Source organism: Photinus pyralis, unplaced genomic scaffold (genome assembly GCF_008802855.1).
Source record: "Photinus pyralis isolate 1611_PpyrPB1 unplaced genomic scaffold, Ppyr1.3 Ppyr1.4_LG7, whole genome shotgun sequence".
Lineage (NCBI taxonomy): Eukaryota > Metazoa > Arthropoda > Insecta > Coleoptera > Lampyridae > Photinus > Photinus pyralis.
In genome coordinates, this window is record NW_022170738.1 from 25,672,095 (window position 1) to 25,697,245 (window position 25,151).

Here is a 25,151-nt window from a genome sequence, read left to right on the forward strand (position 1 = left end):
TAATAATGATCCCAATTATTAAGATTGTGAAAGCTCGGAAATTTAAGTCAAAATAAATTACATTGCAAAAATAAACTTTGAAAATGGTAGTTCACCGAATAAAAATAGAAATAGGGTGGGAAAAAAGAACTTGCCAATAAAAAAACCAGCCGCTAAATTAATATTAAATTGTGTTGTAAAATTAATTGTTTGTAATGATGTGAATGACTTCAAGAGGTAACATATATAAAAAAACAAGTTTTAGGAATTATGGGTCAAGTAAGAAAGTACCTAGATTCTAAGAAAGGGTGAAATACTTAGGATGTGACTCATGTTTGGTGCAAAAAGTCCTTTTGTTAAAAGCAAGATGGAAAATTACATGACCTTGTAGGCAAATTTAACTAAAAACAAAATATGTGGAAATTATGAATAGTAACTCATTTATCGCACATAGATTCTAAACTGAAGAGGTTTGATTAGCGTAATCCCGCTCCGGCAAGATAGGTAACCCGCCCCTGGTTTCGAGCCTACAGTTGAATGTCGAAGACAATCATGGAATTTGGTGTCGTAGCTCAATTTTGACTACAGTTTTTTTTACCACCCCCGTGACTGCTTCATTCATGGAGAAAAATGTTAGTAACAAACAACAAGTCAGTATATACCTCAAACGAATCGGTAATTTCCACATAATAAAATGATGAAAACTTACTTCAGGGACAAGACCAAGTAATCAACATCAATAAACATAAAGGCATCACATATGTGATTCTCCATTACGGTTAAACCAAGTAAATTTCAAAAACAAAGATTCAAACACAAAAAATATAAAATGTGGCATACAAAACACAAATACGATATAAACTTAAGACCTTCTGCAGAGGCACCTCTAAAAAGCATTATGCGGGTGACTCTGTAATTGGACGCAAGCCTGTTGAGGGCCCAGAACAAGAGGGGGATAATAAATAAAGAAATGCAAAGATTACTACTTGCATAAAATAACACAAAATAACAACAAACATTTATGGAGCGACGACGCGACCACGACCGCCATTCACGACAAGTTGCCCAACGTAACCGCCGTTAGTGCTTTCTAGATGACGCATGCAGGCAGCTTTTTCCCACCTAGAAATTGCATTGTTGCCAACGATTTTTAAGCAGGGAGAATACGCAGAAAACAGGAAGCGTACCAACATAGTCTTGATTTAACAAAATATAGCGAGGTATTTCGACTCTAGCATTACGCTTATCAGCCGTATGGGCACGACGTTTGAGAGGGTAAAATAACCGTGAAGTTGGGAGACCATGTGCAACTATACAATAAGTCGCACAACAGAAAAATTGATAACGTGTTGCTTACATATGATACGAGTGTGCACCTTACGTGGATGCATTGATTATATACACTATCGTGGATGGCACGAATTGAACTCCTACTTTGTGTATACTGGTGGCGGTTGTTTTTATGTGTTGAGACGTAAGACACGGTCGAGGAGGGAATTGAATGAAACGAAGAGGTTTTGTTATATAGCTGTAGGTTTTGTGGGTAAGAAGAACAGACAAGAACAAACAATAAAATATATTAAGAGGTAATATACCTATAATACCTCTACGAACACAACAAGGCACCGGGGAAAAAACCTTTGGAAAAAAAGCAGGCATAACACACACCACACACACAAATACAGGAAATAAATCGCATCTACTACAACAAAATGCAAGATAAAAATACATAAATCAAACACCCCAAACTGTGGAAATAAAAATAAAATAAAAACGAAACACAATAAGAGACATCGTAAATACACATGAAAAACAAGGCAAAAAATTAGTACAAAAACAAATCTAGGATCAATTTAGAGACAACAGAACAACCGGTAAAATGATAAATGGCATGAACATAAAAAAACAACATCAAAACGGCCTGGCTCTGCTCCAGCATCGGCTACCATATTAATTTAACACGAACAGTACTTGTGGAAATGCCGGCCGGTATTCATGTTAAAGTCTACGATAATTATCTCCCATTTAGACCTCAAAAAACTAAACCAAAGAAAAGTTAATTTGAGGGCCCCCCTTCTCGTATTGCCAAGACTCAAGAGCTGCAGTCTGCACGAGATGAGGAAGCACACCTTCAATAACTGGTTAAGCCATCAAATGCTATATGATTATCCTATTAAGACAAGCGCCGGTAGACTGTAGGGCGAAGAGTTAATAAAAAAGAAAACGTGAGAAAGGGAATACTGATCTGCGAGTTGTTTTTATGGAGTAATTAATTCAAATACTTTACGTTTTTATTTATTTATTTTAAAAAAACCAAAGAGCGTTATCCCAGAGATATAGAAAATTTTGAATTTAGTTTTAACTACACTTTTCGTGTATTGACCATAAGTGACGTCCTCTTCGAGTAGGTTTCGGATACATACCTAATACCCTAATAGTTGTAGGTAGCCGCTGTGGATTATAATGGCCCGTATGAATAAAAGTAAGCAAATGCTTATATTTGCAAAATTCAAAGTAAATACTCGTAAGTGCTCCTTCCCACTGGGCGACTTAGCAGCGCTTCTAAGCAGAAGGACAGGACGCAGTGCAGCGCTGCTGAACTATGCTAAACAGACCAGTATGAAGGGGCAGTTACCAGTATTTACTTTGAATTTTGCAAGTATAAGCATTTGCTTACTTTTATTCATACGGGCCATTGAGTCACACCATAATCACTGATGACTCTGTTTAGTGTGTTTCAACGTGCACTTACAATATGATTTATTCCATTTGAGGTACCAACAAGTAGTAAGCGCGGTCTAGAATTGCAACTTTGTGGTTTGCATAAAAAAGTAGGAAATATCTTTACCTACCTTTAAATTTCGTAGCAGAGGTACTAAAGGTATTACTGTTTAAATGACACGTTAAATAGTGAATATTGTATAACAGATGCACATAATCAAAAACTATTTCCTTTGTAGAGAAATAAAAAAGGATGATTACATAAAGAATGTACAAAAATACAATAAATTAATTATTTATTAAGTTGCAAACGCATGATTACAGGAACTATTATTATTTTTAACAAAACGCAAAAGTCTTAAAACTGTAGATGGCGTGATACCTGGTATCCTACTGGCCGCGCCGATCTACAATAAAAATGGTGGAATATTGGCAAACAAAACGTGCAGTAATTACCGTTTGTGGTTGTACCGCTAATAGCTTCTCTTTTTCTTCATAGCTCAAATTTAAACCATCAGATGTATAATCAAGATCATAAGGTAAAACTAAAGCTTCATCCCTCCTCATTTCTTCAATGTCTTCTGCCTGTTCGGCTATTGCAGATTCGTATAATGCTTCCACTTTCAATCTTTGTGCGATTAACTTGTCATCCGCGAAAATTTTTAATTCTGGGCATACTTTCTCCAACATTTCTAAAGTTACATAATCTTTTGTGGAATACGCCAACATTTCGAAAGCACTTTAAATTCATCCGTTATAGGACAAGTTATCCAAATGTGAAAATACCTTTTTTGTTGATTATTTGGCGAAGATGCGATGTGAAGTAGATTCCTCCAAGATAACGACGTTTTCTTTATATCTTTTAGCACACTAACACCTTCGTTTAATTTCTCTTCAATGTACCGCATTCTGTTAAACCGTTCGTTACTGACGCAGCCCGCATTAAAACCTTTCCTAGTTAATCTCTGATCAGCATTATCCGGACGTAAGGTGAGCCGAAATTCTGCCCTACTCGTAAACATACGATATGGTTCCGTCGCGCCTTGGGTAGTTAAATCATCAATCAACACACCGATGTAGCCTTCAGTGCGACTTACAGTCAATGGAACTTTACCTAAGGCCTACAGAAGCTAATAAAAAAAAAGAGAAAGTGGTGCGGCAGTACCTGAGCCGCAGCGTTGATGCCACCTATTATACCCTGAGCTGCCGCTTCTTCGTACCCGGTTGTTCCATTTATTTGACCTGCGAGAAACAATCCTTTCACGCATTTTAATTGTAACGTGTTCTGTAATTCGCGAGGATCTACATATTCATACTCCACACCATATCCTAAAATAACAATAAAAAAAACTGCATTATTACACTACCAGCTCAGCATTTCAAGAATAATAATAATAAAATAGTTATTTATTGTACAACTAGTTTTGAAAGTGATACCTTTTTTCATGAATTTAAAGTTTGATTTCATAGATCGCAGATTTTAAAGACTTCGTAGGTTCGTAAAATACCGCAATGATTAATGAGGGCTTAGGATTAATAACAGTCCCTGACCTAAGTGTGATCTCCAAATCTATCACGCAGTAAAACGGCCAATTTCAACAAATTACAGAAAACACTCCATTCTTAAAATTTATCCATTCACTAATTACTCAAACCTCTTCGTACTAAAGTCACCTTAAAGAGTAGATAAAGTGAAACAAATGATTGTGCATTCTAATAGCATCGGTCGCTCTTAATAAAAATGCGATCCAGAGCACGAAATAAAATAAAGTTCAAAACTGAAAACAATACTGTTTCAATGAAAACGATGAGTGAACCTAAGCTTGCTATTTTTGACGTCTAAATTAAGTTCAGAATTTTCAGGAGTTTTACAATGGCTTCTGCTGTAAAATAAAATTTTGCAATATACACGACGATAAAGGGAAACTAACCACCCCTAAAACATCCCTTTATCGTCTTGTATAATAAATGACTATTAATTGATTATCGACAATTGCGGAATAAGTTGAGGTGCAAGGATTTCAAGTGGTATCTGGAACATGTCTACCTGGAGAAGTTCATCCCGGATGAAAACGTGTATACCTGTTAATTGCTGAATTATTTATTTTATTTCAATGTTAATTGAATAAAAATCATTTGATTACAGTCTATATAGCGAGTTTCCTACCGTAATAATAAGTGACAAATTTGTAGTACTTAGTTTGATATTTTGACGAAAAATGAGTCAAAATATAATTGATGATAAGTTTACAACAAAACCAGCAAGACATTTTCTTGGTACCTACAGAAATTCAAAACAGAGAAGATGGTATCAATTGATACATCAAACATATGCATTGTACTTCTAAAGTCAGCGTCCTAGTTACCATGGATACAATATACAAAACAAAATCTTCGTGCATCTATGGCCTAATATTTAAAAACCATAAAAAATAAGGATATTTTTGGTTTAATGTTATTTTTGGTTCATGGCTAAAATTAAAAAAAAGTAGGTTATGATACATCAATGTAATGGGGAAAAACAATGCAAAAAAATTGCCGTTAAGATATGCTGGTGCTGCAACTAAAAAATACCAATTCTGGGACGAATCTCAGAAACAGTAGTCCAAAATTTTTTTTAATACACCACTGGATTCTGCGTAAAAATATCTAAAATAGGCAGTTTTTACCTTTTTTAGGGGAATTTTTAGAAAGAAAAAAATTCATCACTTATGTGATACTTTTGTATCGTGTTCTATCTTACATGATTAGTAAGATATGATAACATCCCAAAAAGGCAAACTTTTCATTTTCATCCTGTATTTCAGAAACAAATGTAGCTAGATTGATTCTATTTGAGGTGTTAAAAGTTACAAAAACATGGCAGGAAAACGGCAAGTCTCTATATTTACAAACAACAGAGATACACTGCAGTCTCAGTCAAAATAGGACTAAGTACACATTTTCACTAATGCGGTAGGCACTTACCTCTGCTTAGCTTTTCTATTGAAAACATATTAAAATAGATACAAACCTGGTCTTACAACGTCAGCTTTTTCTAAACCGGGAATGGTACGAATTAGCTTCACCTGCAATTCCTCAGGTAAAGTACAAGATAAACCATTCGGATAAATTATATCACTGTTCATCCCTTCAGGCTCTAACCATACTTGATGCTTTCGTCCTCCAAAACGTAAAACTTTCGATTCTATACTAGGGCAGTACCTAGGTCCGCGAACTTCCTCTCGTACATGTCGATTCACGTGAATGTTATCTTTAACGATACTCTCAATAGCGGCAGTCGTGTGAGTTATGTAACACAGCTTTTGGTCTTCTGCCTTTATCCACACCTTTTCGTTCATAAACGAAAACGGCACAGGAGGATCATCGCCTAATTGCCTATCACAGACTGAAAAGTCTATAGAATTGGCATGAAGCCTTGGAGGAGTTCCCGTTTTTAATCTTCCCATTTTCAAACCCAACCCGGCTAAAGTATTGGCCAGACCTGGGAAAAATTTGTAAATTGACATAACTCAAAAGGAAACTTACCAATTGACGATACGTCGCCTATTCGACCTGCAGGCCTTTTTTCTGGACCAATGTTAATACACGCTTTAAGAAATGTGCCTGTTGTAAGCAGAACACATTGAGATTTAATTTTCTTTCCGTCACCTAAATTCGAAGTTGCTATGAAGCTTTAGTAACATTAAAAAACATACTTAAAACAATCCCTCCACAATCAAAAACATTTCTGCGATTAATCGTGCGTGGATTTTTTGTAATTAGATCTTCGACTGACCCTACTAGTATCTCTAAATTTGGCGTATTTCCAAACAGTTCATTTTGTAGATGGTACTTATACAGTTCTCTATCAATTTGGGCCCTTGGTCCCCACACCGCAGGCCCTTTGCTTTTATTAAGGACTTTATACTGGACACCTGACAAGTCACAAATTCGACCGCACACGCCGTCTAATGCATCGATTTCCTTCATTAAGTGACCCTTTCCCACGCCACCAAAAGAAGGATTACACGACATCTCACCTGCAATTACATTAGTCAAATCGTATTGTATGCGAAAGTGTCTCAACCGATGGTTTCCTTTTTGTGTGTTACTAGCAAGGTACGTGCACCCATACGTGCGGCAGCTGCTGACGCCTCTGTGCCTGCATGACCACCACCGACAACTATCACATCATATACACTTTCAGTTGAACATTTTCGAATGATCTGTTTTAAAATGTGCACATTGTGATGCTTAAACATGGTATCTCTACAAGAGAAATCGCCTTACAAAAATGGGGAAGATTAATTAAAGTATTAGAGGTTAGAGAAATGAACCGATTAAGACCTAGAGGAATAAAACAAAGAGTGGAATTTAAAATTGCACACACAAGGTACAAGAACGTGCCAGTAAACATTAGTGCAATTGAACTACGTATACAAGAACGACAAAAATCGGGTGCTATTAGAACTACTCTAGATACAAGGTTGCCCACTTAAAAATGTTGATACAATTTAAATAGAGAATGAAGCCTGCCTAGCACTTTTAAGTTGGACGGTTAAAAAGGCACGTGTTCATCGTAGGTGAAGCAATTACTGCTTTCATAAAAAAGAGGAATTTACTAGTTGGGTGGTGGTCAAGAACAACGCATTGAATAAGCTTCTGCATAAAAACATTTTTTTTGGAAGTCGCCTGCATAAAATTCAATGCGTTGTTCTTGACCACCACCCAACTAGTAAATTCCTCTTTTTTATGAAAGCAGTAATTGGCTTCATCTACGATGAACACGTGCCTTCTTAACCATTCGTCGACTATTAACATGTTTTTGTGTTACTTGTGAAGGGTAATATTTTAACGAAGTTTGCGTTTCTGTCATTCACTTGTGAATTGTCATTGCAAAAGTTATAACACAATGAACGAAACCACATTCATTATTAAACACATTAGCGAGTTTGCGGATGTACATTTTACGTTACAAAACTTGTCGTTATATCTTATAACGTAAAAAAGGTTAAGAATTATACCGTATAAAGACATTATTATACCTTATGTTTATAAATAACGTAAACCAATCAAATTCCAGCAACAATAAATTTATCCGCAAGAGCGTTTCACTAAATTTCCCTTACGTTATATCATAATGTTGAAGTTTATGTTTGTTAGTTTCGTTTGTCTGACTGTTTGTTTTACGTGTTATATACATTTTTTTACCATGACAAGTGTAAGTGTACCATCACAACAGCACAATAAATATTATTATTATTATTATTATTATTAAGAAAAAATGGCCGTCTAACGTAACGGAAATACGTGTCCGCAAACTCGCTATTAGCATTGAATAAAAACACTTTAAGAAGCCTAACGCTTATGGAAGAAAACGCGACAAATCCCCTTGGCATTGGTTGTGACCGCCGAATTCTTTTTGCGGTAAATAGGAGGAAAGCAAATTCTCATTCTTCTCAGTTCAAGAATCGACTCTATTGACAGTGTTCCCATTATATTCTCAGTTCAATCTCTGTCGCGCTTTATTTCCATGGGGTTAGGCTTCTTATAGTGTTTTTATTCAATGCTATTAGCGAAACCACACTTAAAAAGTGTAGAACTTATGTCATCATCCTGTACATGCTGCAACGTCGTGCCAGTGTTTTAGTTCATTTAACGTGTAGTTTATTTAGGTGCAGCAAACTACCTACTTTTACATTTTGTGTAATTTTTCAAATTTGGTCGATAATTTTGTAATTATACTTGTGTTCTATCGCTTATTATAGTTATAAGCTTAGTTTAATTAATTTCTGCAGTAGCGTACACGAAGTACTAATTGGGCGAGTTGTAAGTGGATAGATTTTGAGGTTAAGGTATACTTATACTTTTTCTTTTGTAGATAAATGGCTAAACATCATCCCGATTTGATTTTCTGTCGCAAACAGCCCGGCGTTGCTATCGGACGTTTATGCGAAAAGTGTGACGGCAAATGTGTAATTTGCGATTCATACGTGAGACCGTGTACTTTGGTACGCATTTGTGATGAATGCAACTACGGATCTTATCAAGGGCGGTGCGTGATTTGCGGTGGCCCAGGTATTTCCGACGCATATTACTGTAAGGAGTGCACAATTCAGGAAAAAGATAGAGACGGTTGTCCCAAGATTGTTAATTTGGGTAGTTCGAAGACGGATCTGTTTTACGAACGAAAGAAATATGGATTTAAAAGAAGATAAACCATTTGTTGTGACGTTTACACATTACTTTTATGTCTTATTTCCTATAATTAGTATTTTATAATGAAAATAAAACAAACATGGGCTAAAATTTTAAGTTCTTATTGCAATACGGTATTGTTGTTTTCAGTTTCAGCTTTTTTTGTTATGGTGATTTGTAATTCCGATCAAGATGTTTTATATGCATATGGCATTATATAATTTATTAGTTATTGTATCATGATTCACATTAATGTGCATATGGGCTATGTATACTCTTAAAAAAATTTGACGTGGCTTGGCTTTGTTAGCACATATATCACCCACACACCAGCGTATGTGCGTCCTCCTAATTCCCTGGCCTTAGGTCTAAAGGTGGGTTCATAGCTCTCCGTTCATCCGTTGCGTTGATCCGTCAAACGGATAGTAAATTTTGTTAAGGTTCATAGCAATCCGTCCACATTGTACATTTGCAACGTATAACCATAACCTAAATTTTATTTTGTACTGTACCCTTCGTGATTTTCAGCATGTAAAAATGGTACGAAAGTAAGAACACGTTGCTATCTGATTATTACCGTGAAGAACGAATAGGGGAATACTGTTAACATACCAAACATAACCTCACTCTTGTTAAAAACGGACCAACGGAAACGTAAATGTTCAACTTCCACCAACTTTTCCGTCGTAAATGGACGACGTACGATTTAAAAATTTGCTGTCTTCTGATTGGCTAACGAACAAACGGAAACGTATGAACGGAGAGCTATGAACTTACCTTAACAATAATAGAAAACCTATGTGTCATGTGTACCAAATTTGGTTTCAAAAATGAGACGCATAGGTAGGCCATAGACCATCATCGAGATTCCCATAAAAACATGATGCTATTATAGACAACCAACTCTACACGAATTTGTTTTCAAGTTTTCACTGATAATCTGTGGTTGCTATAGAGAAAGTACCTAACTATAATTGTTTAGTGCTTCAAACAGTTTCCGAGATATTCCATGTTTATTTCTCGTCAATAATGGCTCGTTTGAGTTACACTGAATTTAATATTAATACACGGCGAATGTAATCGAATAGCGGCCAGGACTTGCCCTCTTTTTTCCGAAAGATACCCTGACAAGCCGCGATTCACAGAGGCTACAATTCGCAAATTATTACAAAAATTGAAGGAATAACCGGTATGTTTCAAACAAAAATACAAAAAAGAAAGCCTGTCGTAGACTCTGAAGAATAAGAAATAACTGTACTGGCTTACTTTGCTGCAAATCCAACTGCATCGCTTAAAATTTAAATGATAAGTATTCAAAGAGTCTTAATTTTTTTATCAATTTGTTACAAGAAGTAATTAAAACATGGAATATCTCGGAAACCGTTTGAAGCAGCCTTTGACATTTTGTATCAAATTAAAGGTCTCGGAAAAAGGAAAACAACAGTGAAGTAAAAAATTGGGGATGCCATTTAAAAAAATAGGGTTACCTATGGATATTTAAAAATTTAAAAGTTGAGAGCTTTGAAAAAGTGACGTAGTCTCACTTTTTTAGACGGTTACGCATACCATAAGAAAATTCGACCTTTTCCTAATAAAGCAGTGAAAACTGTTTTGCAATATCTCTCACCGTTTTTTTTAAATTACCCCTGCAAATTCAATTTTTGACATAGAAACTTGAATATCGACAAAGCCCTTGGAGCAAAGGGTCAACTATGGGGTATCGTTGTACCCCAAATGCGACGTAGAATCCGAAAATGTAGGGGGCCCCTATTTAAAATAACAAAGTTGATGGCTACTTCTGGTATTTGCGGAAGTGGCGCTATCTTGAAAATACTTTAGTTCAATTCATCATGTGCCAAAGCTCTTAAAGGACTTATCAGTTTAGTTTCATTTTCAGAGGTTCTCCATATCTTATTACTGACGCTCGTCAAGAATGACCCTATACTGTGGCGCAGGGCCGCCGTTAGCCTCCACGAGCCCCGCGAATATATTTGATGACCGGGGCCCTATAATGACAAATTTGTTTGTTCATCATTCTTATCTCCAGCTAATCTTTCCTTCTTGGATTCAAAAGGAGAATATTATTTGAATAATTTTCCTACAGGCACAGTAATTTTCATAATTTCACTCTTGGGATTTTCTATTAGTCAAATTAGTCGATATCACTTGATCAAAATTAATTTTTCTAGCAAGTTGAGATGCAAGAGCCAGCACGGAAGTCCTCGCTGAGCACCTGAGGCCGTAAAAAACAACTTATTTAGGAACTTAGTAACTTTTAACATATGAAAAAACTTTGTGCTTCAGCATTTAGGATCACTATATTCGCAGATTTCTGTTAAATAATACAAATGAAAATCAAGTTACAGGATCTTTTTTGGTCGGGCCCCCAGAATACGGTGGGGCCCCGTATTATTGTTAGTTAGGTAAATGTAAATTAATAAAACCACGTAATTAAATGTAAGTTACGCTGGTGTCAAGTGTCGGGTTATGTAAGTGGACAATTAGTCGAAGTTTATGCCAGTAGAAACCAGATCTACTACTTCAAGAAAAATGTAACAACTGCCCCAGTTAATGCAAAAACTCATAGCCAGTCAAGATGAAATGAAAGCAACAGGCTAATGGAAGCTAAAATCGAAAAAGCCACCGACATTCGATAGAAAATCACCGTGGTCCACCTACTTAAGACAGTTTGCGGCTTCTGTCGCTACAAACAAATGGATAGTAGAAGAGAAGGCAACTTTCCAGATAGTTGCTTTAGGTGGAGATGTTTTGCGTATATCGCGATTATGCGGAACGAATACGGACTTTCATTGTTAGATTTCGATCCAGTCAATGGCGTAATGCCATACCTTCGAGGGATTACCCACAACATTACCTTTAGAATAATTAGAACAATTAGAAACAATTAGAACAATTATTTTATAAAATAAAAAATCAAAAAGTGTTCACAACTGCACAATTAACTAACAATATAGTATATTAAGATACAAGTGTATAATCAAGTCTTTAAAGCACGCGCAACGAGTTTAAGGGCACGACGCAAAGCGGAGTGCCTTTAACGTTGCAAGTGCTTTAAAGACCAATTATACACGTGTATCTTATAGTATTTTTTATTATACCTGCAGTATAATTTAAAAATAGGAAATACAATGAAGTCATATTGACGTTATACTCGAATACATGTCTAATTAAGTGGGCTGGGTGTTCGTAATTTCACGATTGCCATGGAAATGTCACTTGACGTTTGCTTATAAAAATCATCGTCTTTGTGAATTAAACGATTTCCGTTGAAAAAGATAATACACCGTCCATTAAATCGATTGTTGTAAAATCTAAACAAACTGGTAGGTGTAAAATCCAAATCCAGTAAAGCCTATTATAAAGAATATGAAAAGTTGTTTCCATGGATGGAATAGGAAGTTACTTACGAATAAAGTCTTAAATGCATCCATAATGCTGGCATATATGAAGGAAATGTCAAAGGTATTTAAATCTTCTATATTTTGGTGCATTCATTCAAAACTTTAAAGCAATGCTGCGATTAAAAAGTGGAGCAGATTTGGAAGCATACCCTAAATTACGCGCGTTTGTGAAAGCTTCAACCAAAGGATAGGTACAAAAGCCAAAGAAATGTTCTGCATTTAAGAAAGCGACCTAAGAGGATTTTTTATTTCATCCAGATGACAGTTTCAAAAGTCATACTTGAAGTATCGTTACTTAGCAACTTTAAAGCACGTGTGTTTTAAAGGCCCTTTTTCGCACGCATTTGAATGTTTAAAACGGAGATTGTGATTCAGGTATAATAAAATTTTTTTTATTATACCTGAATCACAATCTCCGTTTTAAACACTCAAATGCGTGCGAAAAAAGGCCTTTAAAACACACGTGCTGTGATGATACTTCAATTATGACTTTTGAAACTGTCATCTGGCACTGAAATAAAAAACCTTCCTAGGTCGCTTTCTGTAAATGCAGAACATCTCTTTGGCGTGTATCTATCCTTTGGTTGAAGCTTTCACAAACGCGCGTAATTTAGGGTATGCTTCCAAATCTGTTCCACTTTATAATCACAGCATTGTTTGAAGTTTTGAATGAGTGCACCAAAAGATAGAAGATTTAAGTACCTTTGACATTTCCTTCATATATGCCAGCATTATCGATGCATTTAAGACTTTATTCGTAAGTAGGTAACTATTCCTATTCATCCATGGAAACTGTTTTCATATTCTTTATAATAGGCTTTACTGGATTTGGATTTTACACCTACCAACGTTTGTTTAGCTTTTACAACAAGCGATTTAATGGACGGTGTATTATCGATTTCAACGGAAATCGTTTTATTCACAAAGACGATGATTTTTATAAGCAAACGTCAAGTGACATTTCCATGGCAATCGTGAAATTACGAACACCCAGCTCACTTAATTAGACATGTATTCGAGTACAACGTCAATATGAATTCATTGTATTTGCTATTTTTAAATTACACTGCAGGTATAATAAAAAATACTATAAGATACACGTGTATAATTGGTCTTTAAAGCACTTGCAACGTTAAAGGCACTCCGCTTCGCGTCGTGCCATTAAACTCGTTGCGCGTGCTTTAAAGACTTGATTATACACGTGTGTATTAATATACTATTATTTATATTATTTATATTAATTATAATATCTTGCGAATAACCAATAGTAGACACAGGTTACCAGAACGCCTGCCACAGTTCTCGCTTCTTGATTTGGCAAAGAATATGCTTCTGCCCATTTACTGAAATAGTCTATGGCTACCAAGATGTATTTGTTTCCAATGCTTAGCTGTCTCTGAGAAGGGACCTGCGATATCAGTGTATTCCTTCAAATGGACTACCCACATTGTAGGTATTGCCTTCTTCTTTTCTACTGTCCCTTGCTTATGGCATAAACTGCACATTTTCTGTACCATTCCTTCACATCTGGTTTGCAATTTACCCAATAGAATCGTTCCAGCACCTTAACCAGGGTTTTCGTCATTTCGAGATGGGATCCCGATATACCATCGTGTATCTGTCGTAGTACTTCAGATTTCTTATTCTCCGGTACCACTAGCTGCACAGTTGTGGTAGTGCCATCATCATTCTCTAGAACCCTTTTAGGAAGACCACAGTAACGAGTCCCACTGAGCCCAATAATCTTTTAAAACTGAGTCATATCGAGATATTTCTTCCCAGATCTTCATGCTTCAATGATGCGGCTGTAATGACTCCGTGGCACAACTTGTTCGCTACTTCCCTTTGACTCGTCCTAGTTTTCTCTGGCTGTACTGTTGGGACAATTTATTTGTGTTGGTTTTCACCACGGCTCTCGCCCAGCCCTCGTTATTTTTGTACAATGTTGCTCGATTGGGTAATCTTTTTAATCTTTCTTCTAAATTTTCATTTTCTTCATTTGTCACACGAGCATTACTAGGAGACGTTTTCTTTGCAACACCGAACTCCAGACTCCAGAGAATGCACCAAATCTGTTTCCAATTTCTCATGTCGCGCAAATTTTAAAGTTTGCTGCGCTTCCCGTCTCGAACACCATCGATAAACGTCTGCACCGGTATTAAGCTTTCTGGAGCGGTAGAATACGCCAATCTTACCAACCGGGCTATATCAGCTTCGAGTTCTTGCAAAGTTTTGTCCGATTTTTGCTTTCGGTTCTATGCTGCTTGCTGCTCACTATGGTATTGCTCAATTCTTACTGCATTGAAGCTTTGTTCGTTCTTCATCTTCCATCATCTTCATAAATTTCCATATGTTTGGGTGGGTTTTTTTCCATGAACTAAAGCAATGTCACTGAAGATCAAAGGTAGACGCGAGTTCTGTGCGCTGCCTTGAAAGAGGAAGAGGTCACGTGTTTCATTCCTACGACACCCCTGACCCTCTTCAGTCAGAGAACGGGAATGTAAGGATGGGTAAAGTTAAGGATGGGAACGGAAGGAACGGAGTTAGGGTGCTGAGTGAGAAGAGTCCTGCTCCAGCATTCGCCTTGTAGATTTCAACATAATGCTAGCAAGCATTATACGAAGCTACGTACGTCTGAGGAAAACCATCTGACAAAACCTCAGACAGAGCAGTCGGCAGCGGGATTCGAACCCACAACCTCCCGAATAGCAGTCGGTAACGCAACTACTGAGCCACCGGCGTAGGGGAGAATTGAAGGTGACATAGAATGCAGGGTAACATGTGCTACTCATTTATTACCTATGAACTAAAACTCTGATTATTACATTCAGTGATTTTTTACTTGTGGTAACCGCATGTTTTGCAGATGTTTAGAAATCGTAATTCGCTGTCAAAGATTAATCTCAGGAACTTGGCCTCTTGGGGTATACTTATTACATGATCGTTCATAAATAAAAATAGATCGTAGTACGGTTTATGGAGTCGACAAAATTGTGGCCTGAGAACGTGCTCCAAACACGTGATAGAGATTTTCTAGGTATGAGATACCTATATCTGCCAGGGCTTAACTTTTTTTACAAAACAAATTATTCTACGCAGCTACAATCACTAGAATTTGAAATAATTATTACGTAGGTAGTTAATATTATATAATCGCATTTTATTCTATCTGTTTTGTGTTTTATATCGTTCGATAAAGTAGATAAAGAAACTGATAAAGGATATAAAGTATATCTATTATAGTATTTTCTAAAACCTTCCCTTGTAATACCTATAATCTACTTACTGCTACTACGATATCATAATTCTTAATCCCAACAGCGTAGTATATGTGTTGAAAATGTCAACCGGTACCAAAACATTACTGGTGGTAAAGTAGAGGGGACTGGTAGCAATTTGCAAACAAGCTGTTGATTTACTTGAGATAACCTCTGAAGTTAAGGTCGTACCTACTACTCGATTTCAAGGAAATACTTATGTAATCACTTTAATGTCGCATCTTCGATAGTGACCAGCAAGACGTCAAATAAGAGCCAAATGGTCGTACTTGACGTATCCAGGGTGTTACCTGGAAATACACCACAAATTTTTGCAACAGTTGCCGGTGAGTACCTTTATCACAATTCACATTAATAGAGGACCTACACAAATGTTATCTAGGTACCTTGACTGCATTATCTGATGGTATGCATTATGGATGGTCGGCTCCCATTATACCTCTGTTGCAATCACCCTCTTCGCCAGTACAAATAAGCGAGTCCGACGTAGTATGGATAGAAAATATATACTTGTTGGGAGGATTGATTGGAATCCCTCTTACAATATATATTTTAGATAAATTTGGCAGAAAAAATGCAATGCTGATTGCGGCGGTGGAGTACTTGATTGCATGGTTGTTGATAGCTTTCGCCTCATCGGTAGAAGTAATATTTGTGGCACGCCTTATTACTGGAATAGCGTCAGACAATAACTTTGTCGCGACACCTGTATATATAGCCGAAATATCTCATAAAAAAATACGAGGAAGATTAGGATCTCTCATATACATCATGATGCTGATAGGCATCTTGCTGATTTACTCAATTGGACCATTCATATCAATCGCGGCGTCGTCCGCCGTTGGAGCAGGCATTATAGTCGTTCAATTGTTAACGTTTTCATTTATGCCTGACAGCCCTTATTATCTCTTAGTGAAGAATAAGAAAGAAGAAGCGAGAAGAGCGTTACAAATACTCCGATCTTCCAAAGACGTGGACGATGAGCTGGACGAAATCGCTAAAGTAGTGGAGGTGGAAAATAAAGTACGCGGTCGACCTAAGGAATTATTTACCGTTAAAAGTAATCGAAAGGCCATTACAATTATGACCGTGCTTTGTTTTGCGCAGCACTACAGCAGCATTAGTGTAATGCTCATGAATATTCATATGATTTTGGAAGACGCTGCGGCAATTATTCCTGCAAGTACCGCCGCGATTGTATTTGCCGCTTTAATGCTTTTGGCGTGCACCTTATCGGCTTTTCTGATTGACAAAGTTGGCAGAAAAATTCTCTTACTGTCATCGAGTTTTCTAACTGGACTGTCCCTGTTGGTACTCGCCTCTTACTTTGCCATTAAAGAAAATAACATCGACGTTACGGATTACAACTGGGTGCCAGTTGCCGCTGTGATGGTATACGCGGTTACCTTCAAATACGGCTTAGGACTAATACCAATTGTAATGACTGCCGAGTTGTTTCCCACCAATATTAAGGCACTGGGTTGCACACTGTCAGATGCCATGTATGTGACTGCCGGTGCGTCATCAGTCTACCTCTTCCACTTTTTGCATAGAAATTTCGGTATGAACGTGCCATTCTTTCTTTTTGGATGTTCGTGTTTACTTGTTGGAGTCTTCGTTGTGTTTGTCATACCCGAAACAAAAGGCAAAACTTTGGACGAAATTCAGAAATTACTTAAGGGGGAGCCGTTGTCAACGGGTAAATCAAAGGAAATCAAAACAAATACAGTTCCCTAGTAACCCAGGTGCGCCTCAATTAAAAAGAACTCATTAGTGGTTTACTTAAATGTATGTCCATTGCATAGCATCAAGTACAGAAATACACACAGTGCATAAGTAAATGCTAATTTAGTGCCCTAGTTGCTCCTTTATCCTTTTTCAGAATACCATTAGCTTGATGTTATTTTCCGCTAGCTAGCTGAGTTTTCGGATGCACCCTAGTACTAAATCCAACACTTTTATTGTTGCCTGGCTATCGGTTACTATCGAGATTCTCTTATTTAAAGGTTTCGCTCCAATAGAACCTGAAAATAAACCTCTGATTGGAATACTGTACGTAATGGCCGAGACCTCCTGTATACTATTTCTTCTATTACAAAACAATCTATGCGATAAACGTTTCCACTCAGTTTTGGGGAGGTTTTTTCGTGCTCCCACGTCTCTTATTAGTGTGGCCATGTTGTAAGACACTTTTGGAGAGGTGCGTTTTTCTAATTCTGTGAAAGGTCTCTTCCATGGCGTTTACTTTGAATAGATCGTTCTCTGAATTTGTTTTTAACCCGCGAGCCCCTTTTATTCTCTCCGCTCCGCCATCACCACCAACACTAAGTTTGGAACCATTCCTGATTTTATGCCAAACTGTATGTTCCCTGTATATCCCTTCCCACACATATAAATTCATAACCATGTCGCATGCCTACGTGGTGCATATTGTACGATCTTTCACCTCCCCCTCTTTTTATCTCAATGAAGGTTGAATCATTCCTATTATTAGCTATTTTATTAATTATTCACATGTATTATTGATATCGGTATTGCCCCGACAATATGATGACTGATGAGCCTTTACACAGCATCGCATGATGGCATGCCAACTTTTGACTCTGCAATGGTCCACCAATTGTTTAACCTTTTTAGTGGGTGGATATGGAGATCCGAACACTAGCCCCCCGATGCCTCCTTACTGTCACTGTAGCCTGTAGCATTGTAAATACTTTAAACAATGCCTGCAGCTAACACTAGGTCCATGGTCCATGGAACAGATGTCTCATAATGGTGTTACTGTACTGCTTTTTTGACTATTGTGGTAACGGTATCGGCTATGTGTCTCAGTGGTAGAGCGTTGGGCTACATAACCGAAAGGTCGGGGGTTCGAACCTGGGCTGAGGTAAGAATTTTTCATCTGTGGCAGAAAAGGGATTTTACTTAGATCAGTTTCGAGCATTCTGCCGGCTATTCCGAATTAGGTTTTGCTGCAGTTTTCCTAATTCGTAAGGTAAATACCGGAGTAGTGTAGAACTTAAGACCTTCTGTAGGGGCACTTCTAAATTATGCGGGTCACTCTGTAATTGGGAATAAATAAATAAACAAATAAAATAAATAAATAAATAAATACACAAATAAATAAAAATTTAAAATGTGGTTCATTTTTTCAGGATTTTAAAGGGGTTGGAATTGAATTTTTTTAGGGTGGCTAGGTGCTAGGCCAAGTCAAAATTTGTTATTCTAAATTTCTTGCATAAATTTCTCGGATTTATTTGAGTGTTAATTCGCGCGTTTATAAATAGCGATATTTTGCAATACGGTAGTCGCAAAGACTTCTCAGTAGCAAATTTAAAACCCAATTTCACAGTAAAAGCAAAATTACTAATGCAAGTAAGCAAAGGCATTATTAAGTACTCTTGTGAATTATTTTGATGAGCAAATTAATTCGCTTTGAAAAAACTCTCAACGCAAGCTCCGGATAACTTTGGTTTAGAAAGCAGTTTGTCTCCGGTTCTCGTTCTTTAGTGTTCGGAGTCAAAAACGGTTTGGACCGACATCAATTTAGGGCATACAGTTTAAATTGTTGGATTACTTGTCAAGTTTCCTTCTGTCTGCTCTGCTCTATATTAGTCCCACAAGCAGGGGATGAAATCATTTATCTCTGTGGAGCCTCACAGATGAAGATAATCCGGGCAGTTAATCCCCCGGACACAGACTGCACAACGTTTCCTAGTCGCTTCCTGCTAGAGCCGATGAAGTACAAACTTTAGTAACACTGTTAGGTAAACAGCTATCGTTCTGCCATTCCCAGTTAGGACGTCCCTTATATATGCCCTGGGCCGGTTTTGCTCAAGGGCACCATTTTCCACTGTTTCCAAATACACAAGCACGTATAACCATTTTTATTTTCTTCATTACGAAGCATTATTATTGTTTACGTTTCACTACTTGTCGAAGAACCCCCGTAATATTTGATAGATGGCTCCACCTATTGAAGAAATCGAACCACGCAATTTTGCCAGGCAGGACTGACAGCGCCTTGATTTTTGGGTGTCCATTTTCATGCCTTTTCTTTGTAAGCCGCATCGCAGTACACGTCGGTTAAAAAAAACAGCTGAAATCGTAAGGTAGAACGCATGGAATTCTGATTGCCATCTTCCGAATTTCCTAAGTGATTATTTGGACGAGATTTGCCTGTGCTCCTAGTGGAGGTTATGCATGTGTTTTTACCCTTTTGTTGTAAGAACCGCCATGTTGCATTTCGTTCATTTATTGTGTCTTCTTTAAATTTCGGTTGTAATTATACGGTAATTTCCATCGACAATCGTTTGTTTCATATACGATTAACCCTCTTACATTTATGAGGTATGTAAAATTGTAGGCCATCAAAGAAGAGGGGTTACCTTTGATTTCTTTAAGGGTTCCAGACACGTTTTACATTGCATATAAATTCTTGTTCGACGTACAAGTTTTGTAACCTTGGGTTAAGCTGATCGTTATCTGCGGGTGCCGACGCCCTTAGCTTACCTCCACATCTGTTGATAACAAGCGGTCATCTTGCTGTGAAATAGGACATCGGGTCATGAAGGAGATTAATATTTAGGATCGACCCTCATAATGGGTAATTATTTTGCCCGTTCAGAGTGATATGCGATTACATTTAAGTAATTTGTAAACATTCGTAATGCTCCAGTATCTTTGCGTTCTCAGTTAAGTTATGATCGAGTTTGAAAAGCGAATGTTGTTGGAGACCATCACTTCCTTCTGGAGGGGTTAGCCAATTAAGTATCGTATCTGGTATAGAAGCAGATTACGAGTAGTGCGAGTCGCTTATGGTTACACAATGCAAAAAATTCAAAATAACTTACATTTATCGATGTGTCGAAATTTTTTCCAATTGACAGCTGACTCTGCGATTATACATATAAATGTCGCGCTTAAATTACGCAGTTTTTTTACTTATGTACTTGCCGAATTCTACACACGAAACGGAGAAGCCGTCTCTTATGTTCCGTCAAGACGGTTTTTAGAACCGGCAATACGTAGCGTTTCGACTCTTATCTGCTTGAACACTCGTTTCTTATCTTAACGTGTTTTATGTTCTTGCATAGTAGTTCTTCCATTATGAAGCGGTACACGTATAAAATTACCTATACTGGCAACTTTCCAAGCCTAAAGCGACCACCCCAAGTGATCACTGTAAGTGAGGCAAACTTATTTACGTAGAAATATGTATCCTTGCTGTATCAGTAGTTAATAATGAAAATAGGTAGCAACATTTGGCTGTAATGAATTATAAAAGACAATACCCTCGCTTCTCTTGTATTTATCTAATGTATCTGTACAATGACATACATTAGTTAGCAAATAATGCAATGCAATCATGTAATCATTTGGTAAGGCAAAAAGAAATAAATTACATCACCATCACCAAACGAATCATTCTGAACACCAAAAACAAGTGTAGGTACTTTCACTTTTTTGCTTCCGAGGAATGATTTATTTGTTTATTTATTGAATGACATACCGCGGGACACATTTAAATTCGAGAAGTTAAACTAAAAATTCGCGCTTTAAAAAAAAATTAAATCGAAAAAACTGGATACACCATAATGGTCTATATTTCTGAATCTCATAACTCTCAAGGTTTATTACTTAAGCCTTACATTTTAAAATTGTTTATTGTACCGCAATCTACTCTAGCTATTTGCTTTAAGATTTTGCAATGGTTGAAGATCAAGTATTAGATACCTACAATTATATTGCATATTACGTGATTCAGAGTGATGGTGGATTTGTTGCACTTTTACACCTCATAGCATCACGACGCTCTGCATTAACAGTTTTTTCACTGTCAGATTTATGATAACTTTTCGTAGCTTAATGAAGGCGAGGACAGTTGCGCATACTGTTCGTATTTGTTGAGTAAAAGTGAACAACAATAAAATGATCACACTTGACGTGTCAAAGGTGTTTCCTGGTAACACACCACAGATTCTGGCGACGGTAACGGGTGAGTGATTCCATTTAGTACTTATGAATAGTTAAAGAAAATGTCACCTAGGAACCCTAACTGCGTTATCCGATGGTATGCATTATGGATGGTCCGCTCCCATGATACCCGTGTTGCAATCACCCTCAAGTCCAGTGGAAATTGCAGATTCTCATATAGTATGGATAGAAAACATATACATGTTCGGAGGACTAGTTGGTTTACCAATTACAATGTTCACTTTAGATAAGTTAGGGAGGAAAAACACAATGCTAATTGCAGCGGTTGAGTATTTAATTGCATGGCTGTTGATAGCCTTCGCCTCATCGATTGAAATAATATTTGTGGCACGCTTTCTAACTGGAATAGCTGCAGACACCAACTTTGTAGCGACACCGATATACATAGCAGAAATATCTCAGAAAAAAATACGGGGAAGATTAGGATCCCTCATATACGTAATGATGCTGATCGGTATTTTGCTGATTTATTCCATTGGACCATTCGTATCAATCGTGGCGTCGTCTACTGTTGGAGCGGCCCTTATAATTTTGCAATTATCCACCTTTTCATTTATGCCCGATAGCCCCTATTATCTTTTGATGAAGAATAAGAAAGAGCAAGCGAGACGGGCTTTACAAATACTACGATCATCCAAAGACGTGGATGATGAGTTGGACGAAATCGCTAAAGTAGTGGAGGAGGAAAATAAAGTACGCGGTCGACCGAAGGAATTATTGACCGTTAAAAGTAATCGAAAGGCCATTACAATTATGACCGTGCTTTGTTTTGGGCAGCACTACAGCAGTATTAGTGTAATGCTCATGAATATTCACATGATTTTGGAAGATGCTGCATCGATTATACCAGCAAGTACTGCCGCCATTGTATTTGCCGCATTGATGCTTTTGGCTTGCACATTATCTGCTTTCCTTATTGACAAGGTTGGGAGAAAAGTTCTTTTGCTGTCATCGAGTTTTCTGACTGGACTGTCTCTGTTGGCACTCGCCTCTTACTTTGCCATTAAAGAAAATGACATCGACGTTACGGATTACAACTGGGTGCCAGTTGCCGCCGTGATGGCATACGCGGTTACCTTCAAATACGGCTTAGGACTAATACCAATTGTAATGACTGCCGAGTTGTTCCCTACCAATATTAAAGCAATTGGTTGCACCTTATCGGATGCCATGTATGTAATTGCAGGTGCTTCGTCAATTTACCTCTTCCATTTTTTGCACGATACTTTCGGCATGCATGTACCGTTCTTCCTTTTTGGATGTTTGTGCTTGCTCGTCGGTATCTTTGTTATATTCGTCATACCCGAAACGAAGGGGAAAACTTTGGACGAAATTCAACAATTACTGAAAGGAGAGCGGTTGTCAAAAAATAATTCCAAGGAGGTCAATGGAAATGCCTAAGAAAAAATACATCAACATTCGAGTTGTGATGTTTATAAATATTTCTCGTAAAACTGTATTGTAGATTTTAAGTTAAAGATAAATGTAGACTCTTATATTGGGCGATACATTGAATAATAAATCTGAATCAGATTTATTATTCAATGGCGATACTAAATGACTGCGAACAAGGATCTTCGCTGTGAATTTATTCAATGTTTAGTAAATAATCACCCATTAATGTGTTCTGAGATTCCAATTGCACCCACAATGATTTTATAGTTTAAGATGGATTTTTCCTGCTGGCGGGTCGTCAGGTTCCCTCGCAACCCAGGTGGCAGTCTTTCGAGGTCTAGGAAGGCCCACAGTTGTGGGAGGTTGCCAACCACCTCCTTCAACTTCTCATTGGAATGATTGTTCTCGCACGAGATTTCGCCTGAACCTCAAATCCCTGAACGTTTAGGGCGAAGAGATGCTGATCAAGACGCTTGGCCAGGTATTTCGTACCATATCCGTCTGGTGAGCCGTTAGCCTAGTCAGAGGGTTATTGGTATCTATGATCGCTACTGCGCGGTGATCCAGCCTTACTGACACCCGCCTTTGGTTGGGGCTGTGGTCTGCCCTTATTCGTTGGCGGTTGAGTCGGTGTTGAGTCATGCGACCTCTGCCTCTTTTTCTCTCCGCAGACTCGTTTGCCCGCCTGACCGGAGTTAGCTCTAGGAGCGTGCTTCTTAGTCTTTCAGATTCGTAATGTTCATGTTCAAAAACCCCCAGATACCAAATTTCGTCAAAATCAGAAGTTTTTTCGCATCCCCCTTAAGGTGTGCGCCCTTTCGTGGTAGGAATTTTTAAAAAGCCAGAAAAAAACAGAAAAGGCATACCCCAAAACCTCTTCAAAGACGTGCCACCAGTTTTTCTAACTCTTATGGTTGCTGAGAAAAAATTAAAGAATTCAAACTTCACCACTGTTTTAGGGTGACTCCCAAACGAAACACGTTGGAGCCAGGGTTGCCAAACGTTTTTAACGGGCGGGCCAAACGGACAATTCAGATATTTTCGGCGAGCCACTAACGCCGCTCCTTATTGTACTTGTACTTTTAGGACTAAATGCAATAAAAAATGCAATCTTTATTCAATATCCTTCTAGAAACAAGAGAGTCTACTGTTTCTCGGTCTTACGTATTCGTAAATAGCAGACGCGTTATCCATTCGGAAAACTCACCACTCACCAGCATTTTTGTACAAATTTGCTTTTCAAAAAAAAATTGAGAAGATAATCTTAAACCTACAAATAACCTAATGTCCAACTCCGATCAATTGGGATACGTATTTTTGTGAAAATATTTTTAAAAAAAGTTTGCATGCAAGAATCGAACCCCAACCGCTCGGTTGCAAGTTGAGATTTCTTCCCACTTATACCATTTTAGCATACATTTGTGATGAAACCGAATTAGCCCGTTAAAATTCGATTTAAATATTCCCGAAACCGACCCACGCGCGACGAAAAAAGTCAAGATTGCGCTTCGTTTCGTTTCCGTGGAACACGTCTTTTTTTTAATCTCTACGTCTAGTGCATCCATCTAATAATGATATGATCGTGTTCGATTATTTGCCAATTTAATGTTAATCTCAAACAGCATGATTATTGCCATTTATAACGCATTCTATATACAAATTGCACTTTTAATTATACTGGTCATACCTTGAATTAAATGCATAGAGATTCTACATAAATATGTTGTTTCCCAATTTACAGTACTCCTTTGTTCCAAGCGCTGGCAACATGAATTACTGACCCATTTACGTGTTTTTATTTATATTTAGATGCAGTATGTTCCCTAAGGGGCGATATTCAATACAAGTATGCAGAACTACATTTTAATTTATAATTGAATTTATTGCAGCACATTTCGCTTTTGTTTGCCTGAATATGTTACTGTGTATTTACAGGGTGCTTCATCTGGGGGCGAGTGACGTACGTTAGGTGGTTTTTTGTTACATATTGCACTTGGTATTGAGAATTAACTACTTAATACTAATGTTTGCCACGACATGTTCCTTTGTTTTGTTGTAATGTGATAGTACATAACGTTATGCTTCTACTATTTATTTGAACCGGGTGATTATGATTATTAATATTTGGCAGGGTGACTGTTTCGAATATTTACTGTGCTATATTTGATATTGATATTTG

The 25,151-nt window shown here is 37.5% G+C and overlaps 3 protein-coding genes across 3 annotated transcripts; 2 read left to right on the top strand and 1 right to left on the bottom strand.

Moving 5' to 3' along the window:
* Positions 1-2,979: 2,979 nt before the first annotated feature.
* On the bottom strand, positions 2,980-7,127 carry LOC116177197 (protein MTO1 homolog, mitochondrial-like). The gene is made up of 8 exons (XM_031496096.1): positions 6,770-7,127; positions 6,399-6,722; positions 6,229-6,351; positions 5,714-6,184; positions 3,866-4,029; positions 3,487-3,821; positions 3,157-3,439; positions 2,980-3,107 (listed from the first exon to the last, which is right to left on the bottom strand). Exons 1-8 carry the CDS (start codon positions 6,942-6,944, stop codon positions 3,000-3,002), a joined length of 1,983 nt encoding a protein of 660 aa, XP_031351956.1. The 5' UTR covers positions 6,945-7,127; the 3' UTR covers positions 2,980-2,999.
* An 8,457-nt stretch (positions 7,128-15,584) lies between these two features.
* LOC116176877 (facilitated trehalose transporter Tret1-like) lies at positions 15,585-17,421 on the top strand. The gene is made up of 2 exons (XM_031495690.1): positions 15,585-15,906; positions 15,963-17,421. Exons 1-2 carry the CDS (start codon positions 15,840-15,842, stop codon positions 17,315-17,317), a joined length of 1,422 nt encoding a protein of 473 aa, XP_031351550.1. The 5' UTR covers positions 15,585-15,839; the 3' UTR covers positions 17,318-17,421.
* Positions 17,422-21,313: 3,892 nt separating this feature from the next.
* Positions 21,314-23,190, top strand: LOC116176472 (facilitated trehalose transporter Tret1-like). The gene is made up of 2 exons (XM_031495063.1): positions 21,314-21,578; positions 21,630-23,190. The coding sequence occupies exons 1-2, from the start codon at positions 21,512-21,514 to the stop codon at positions 22,976-22,978; spliced, it is 1,416 nt and encodes a 471-aa protein (XP_031350923.1). The 5' UTR covers positions 21,314-21,511; the 3' UTR covers positions 22,979-23,190.
* Positions 23,191-25,151: the final 1,961 nt, after the last annotated feature.

Excerpts from the sequence above, each read along its gene's own strand:
- LOC116177197 (XM_031496096.1), bottom strand. The coding sequence starts at position 6,944 with ATGTTTAAGCATCACAATGTGCACATTTTAAAACAGATCATTCGAAAA. Across the intron at positions 4,030-5,713 it reads AGCTGACGTTGTAAGACCAG|GATATGGTGTGGAGTATGAA; the intron begins GTTTGTATCTAT and ends TTGTTATTTTAG. Across the intron at positions 3,108-3,156 it reads TAGCGGTACAACCACAAACG|ATCGGCGCGGCCAGTAGGAT; the intron begins GTAATTACTGCA and ends TTTTTATTGTAG.
- LOC116176877 (XM_031495690.1), top strand. The coding sequence starts at position 15,840 with ATGGTCGTACTTGACGTATCCAGGGTGTTACCTGGAAATACACCACAA. Across the intron at positions 15,907-15,962 it reads AATTTTTGCAACAGTTGCCG|GTACCTTGACTGCATTATCT; the intron begins GTGAGTACCTTT and ends AATGTTATCTAG.
- LOC116176472 (XM_031495063.1), top strand. The coding sequence starts at position 21,512 with ATGATCACACTTGACGTGTCAAAGGTGTTTCCTGGTAACACACCACAG. Across the intron at positions 21,579-21,629 it reads GATTCTGGCGACGGTAACGG|GAACCCTAACTGCGTTATCC; the intron begins GTGAGTGATTCC and ends AATGTCACCTAG.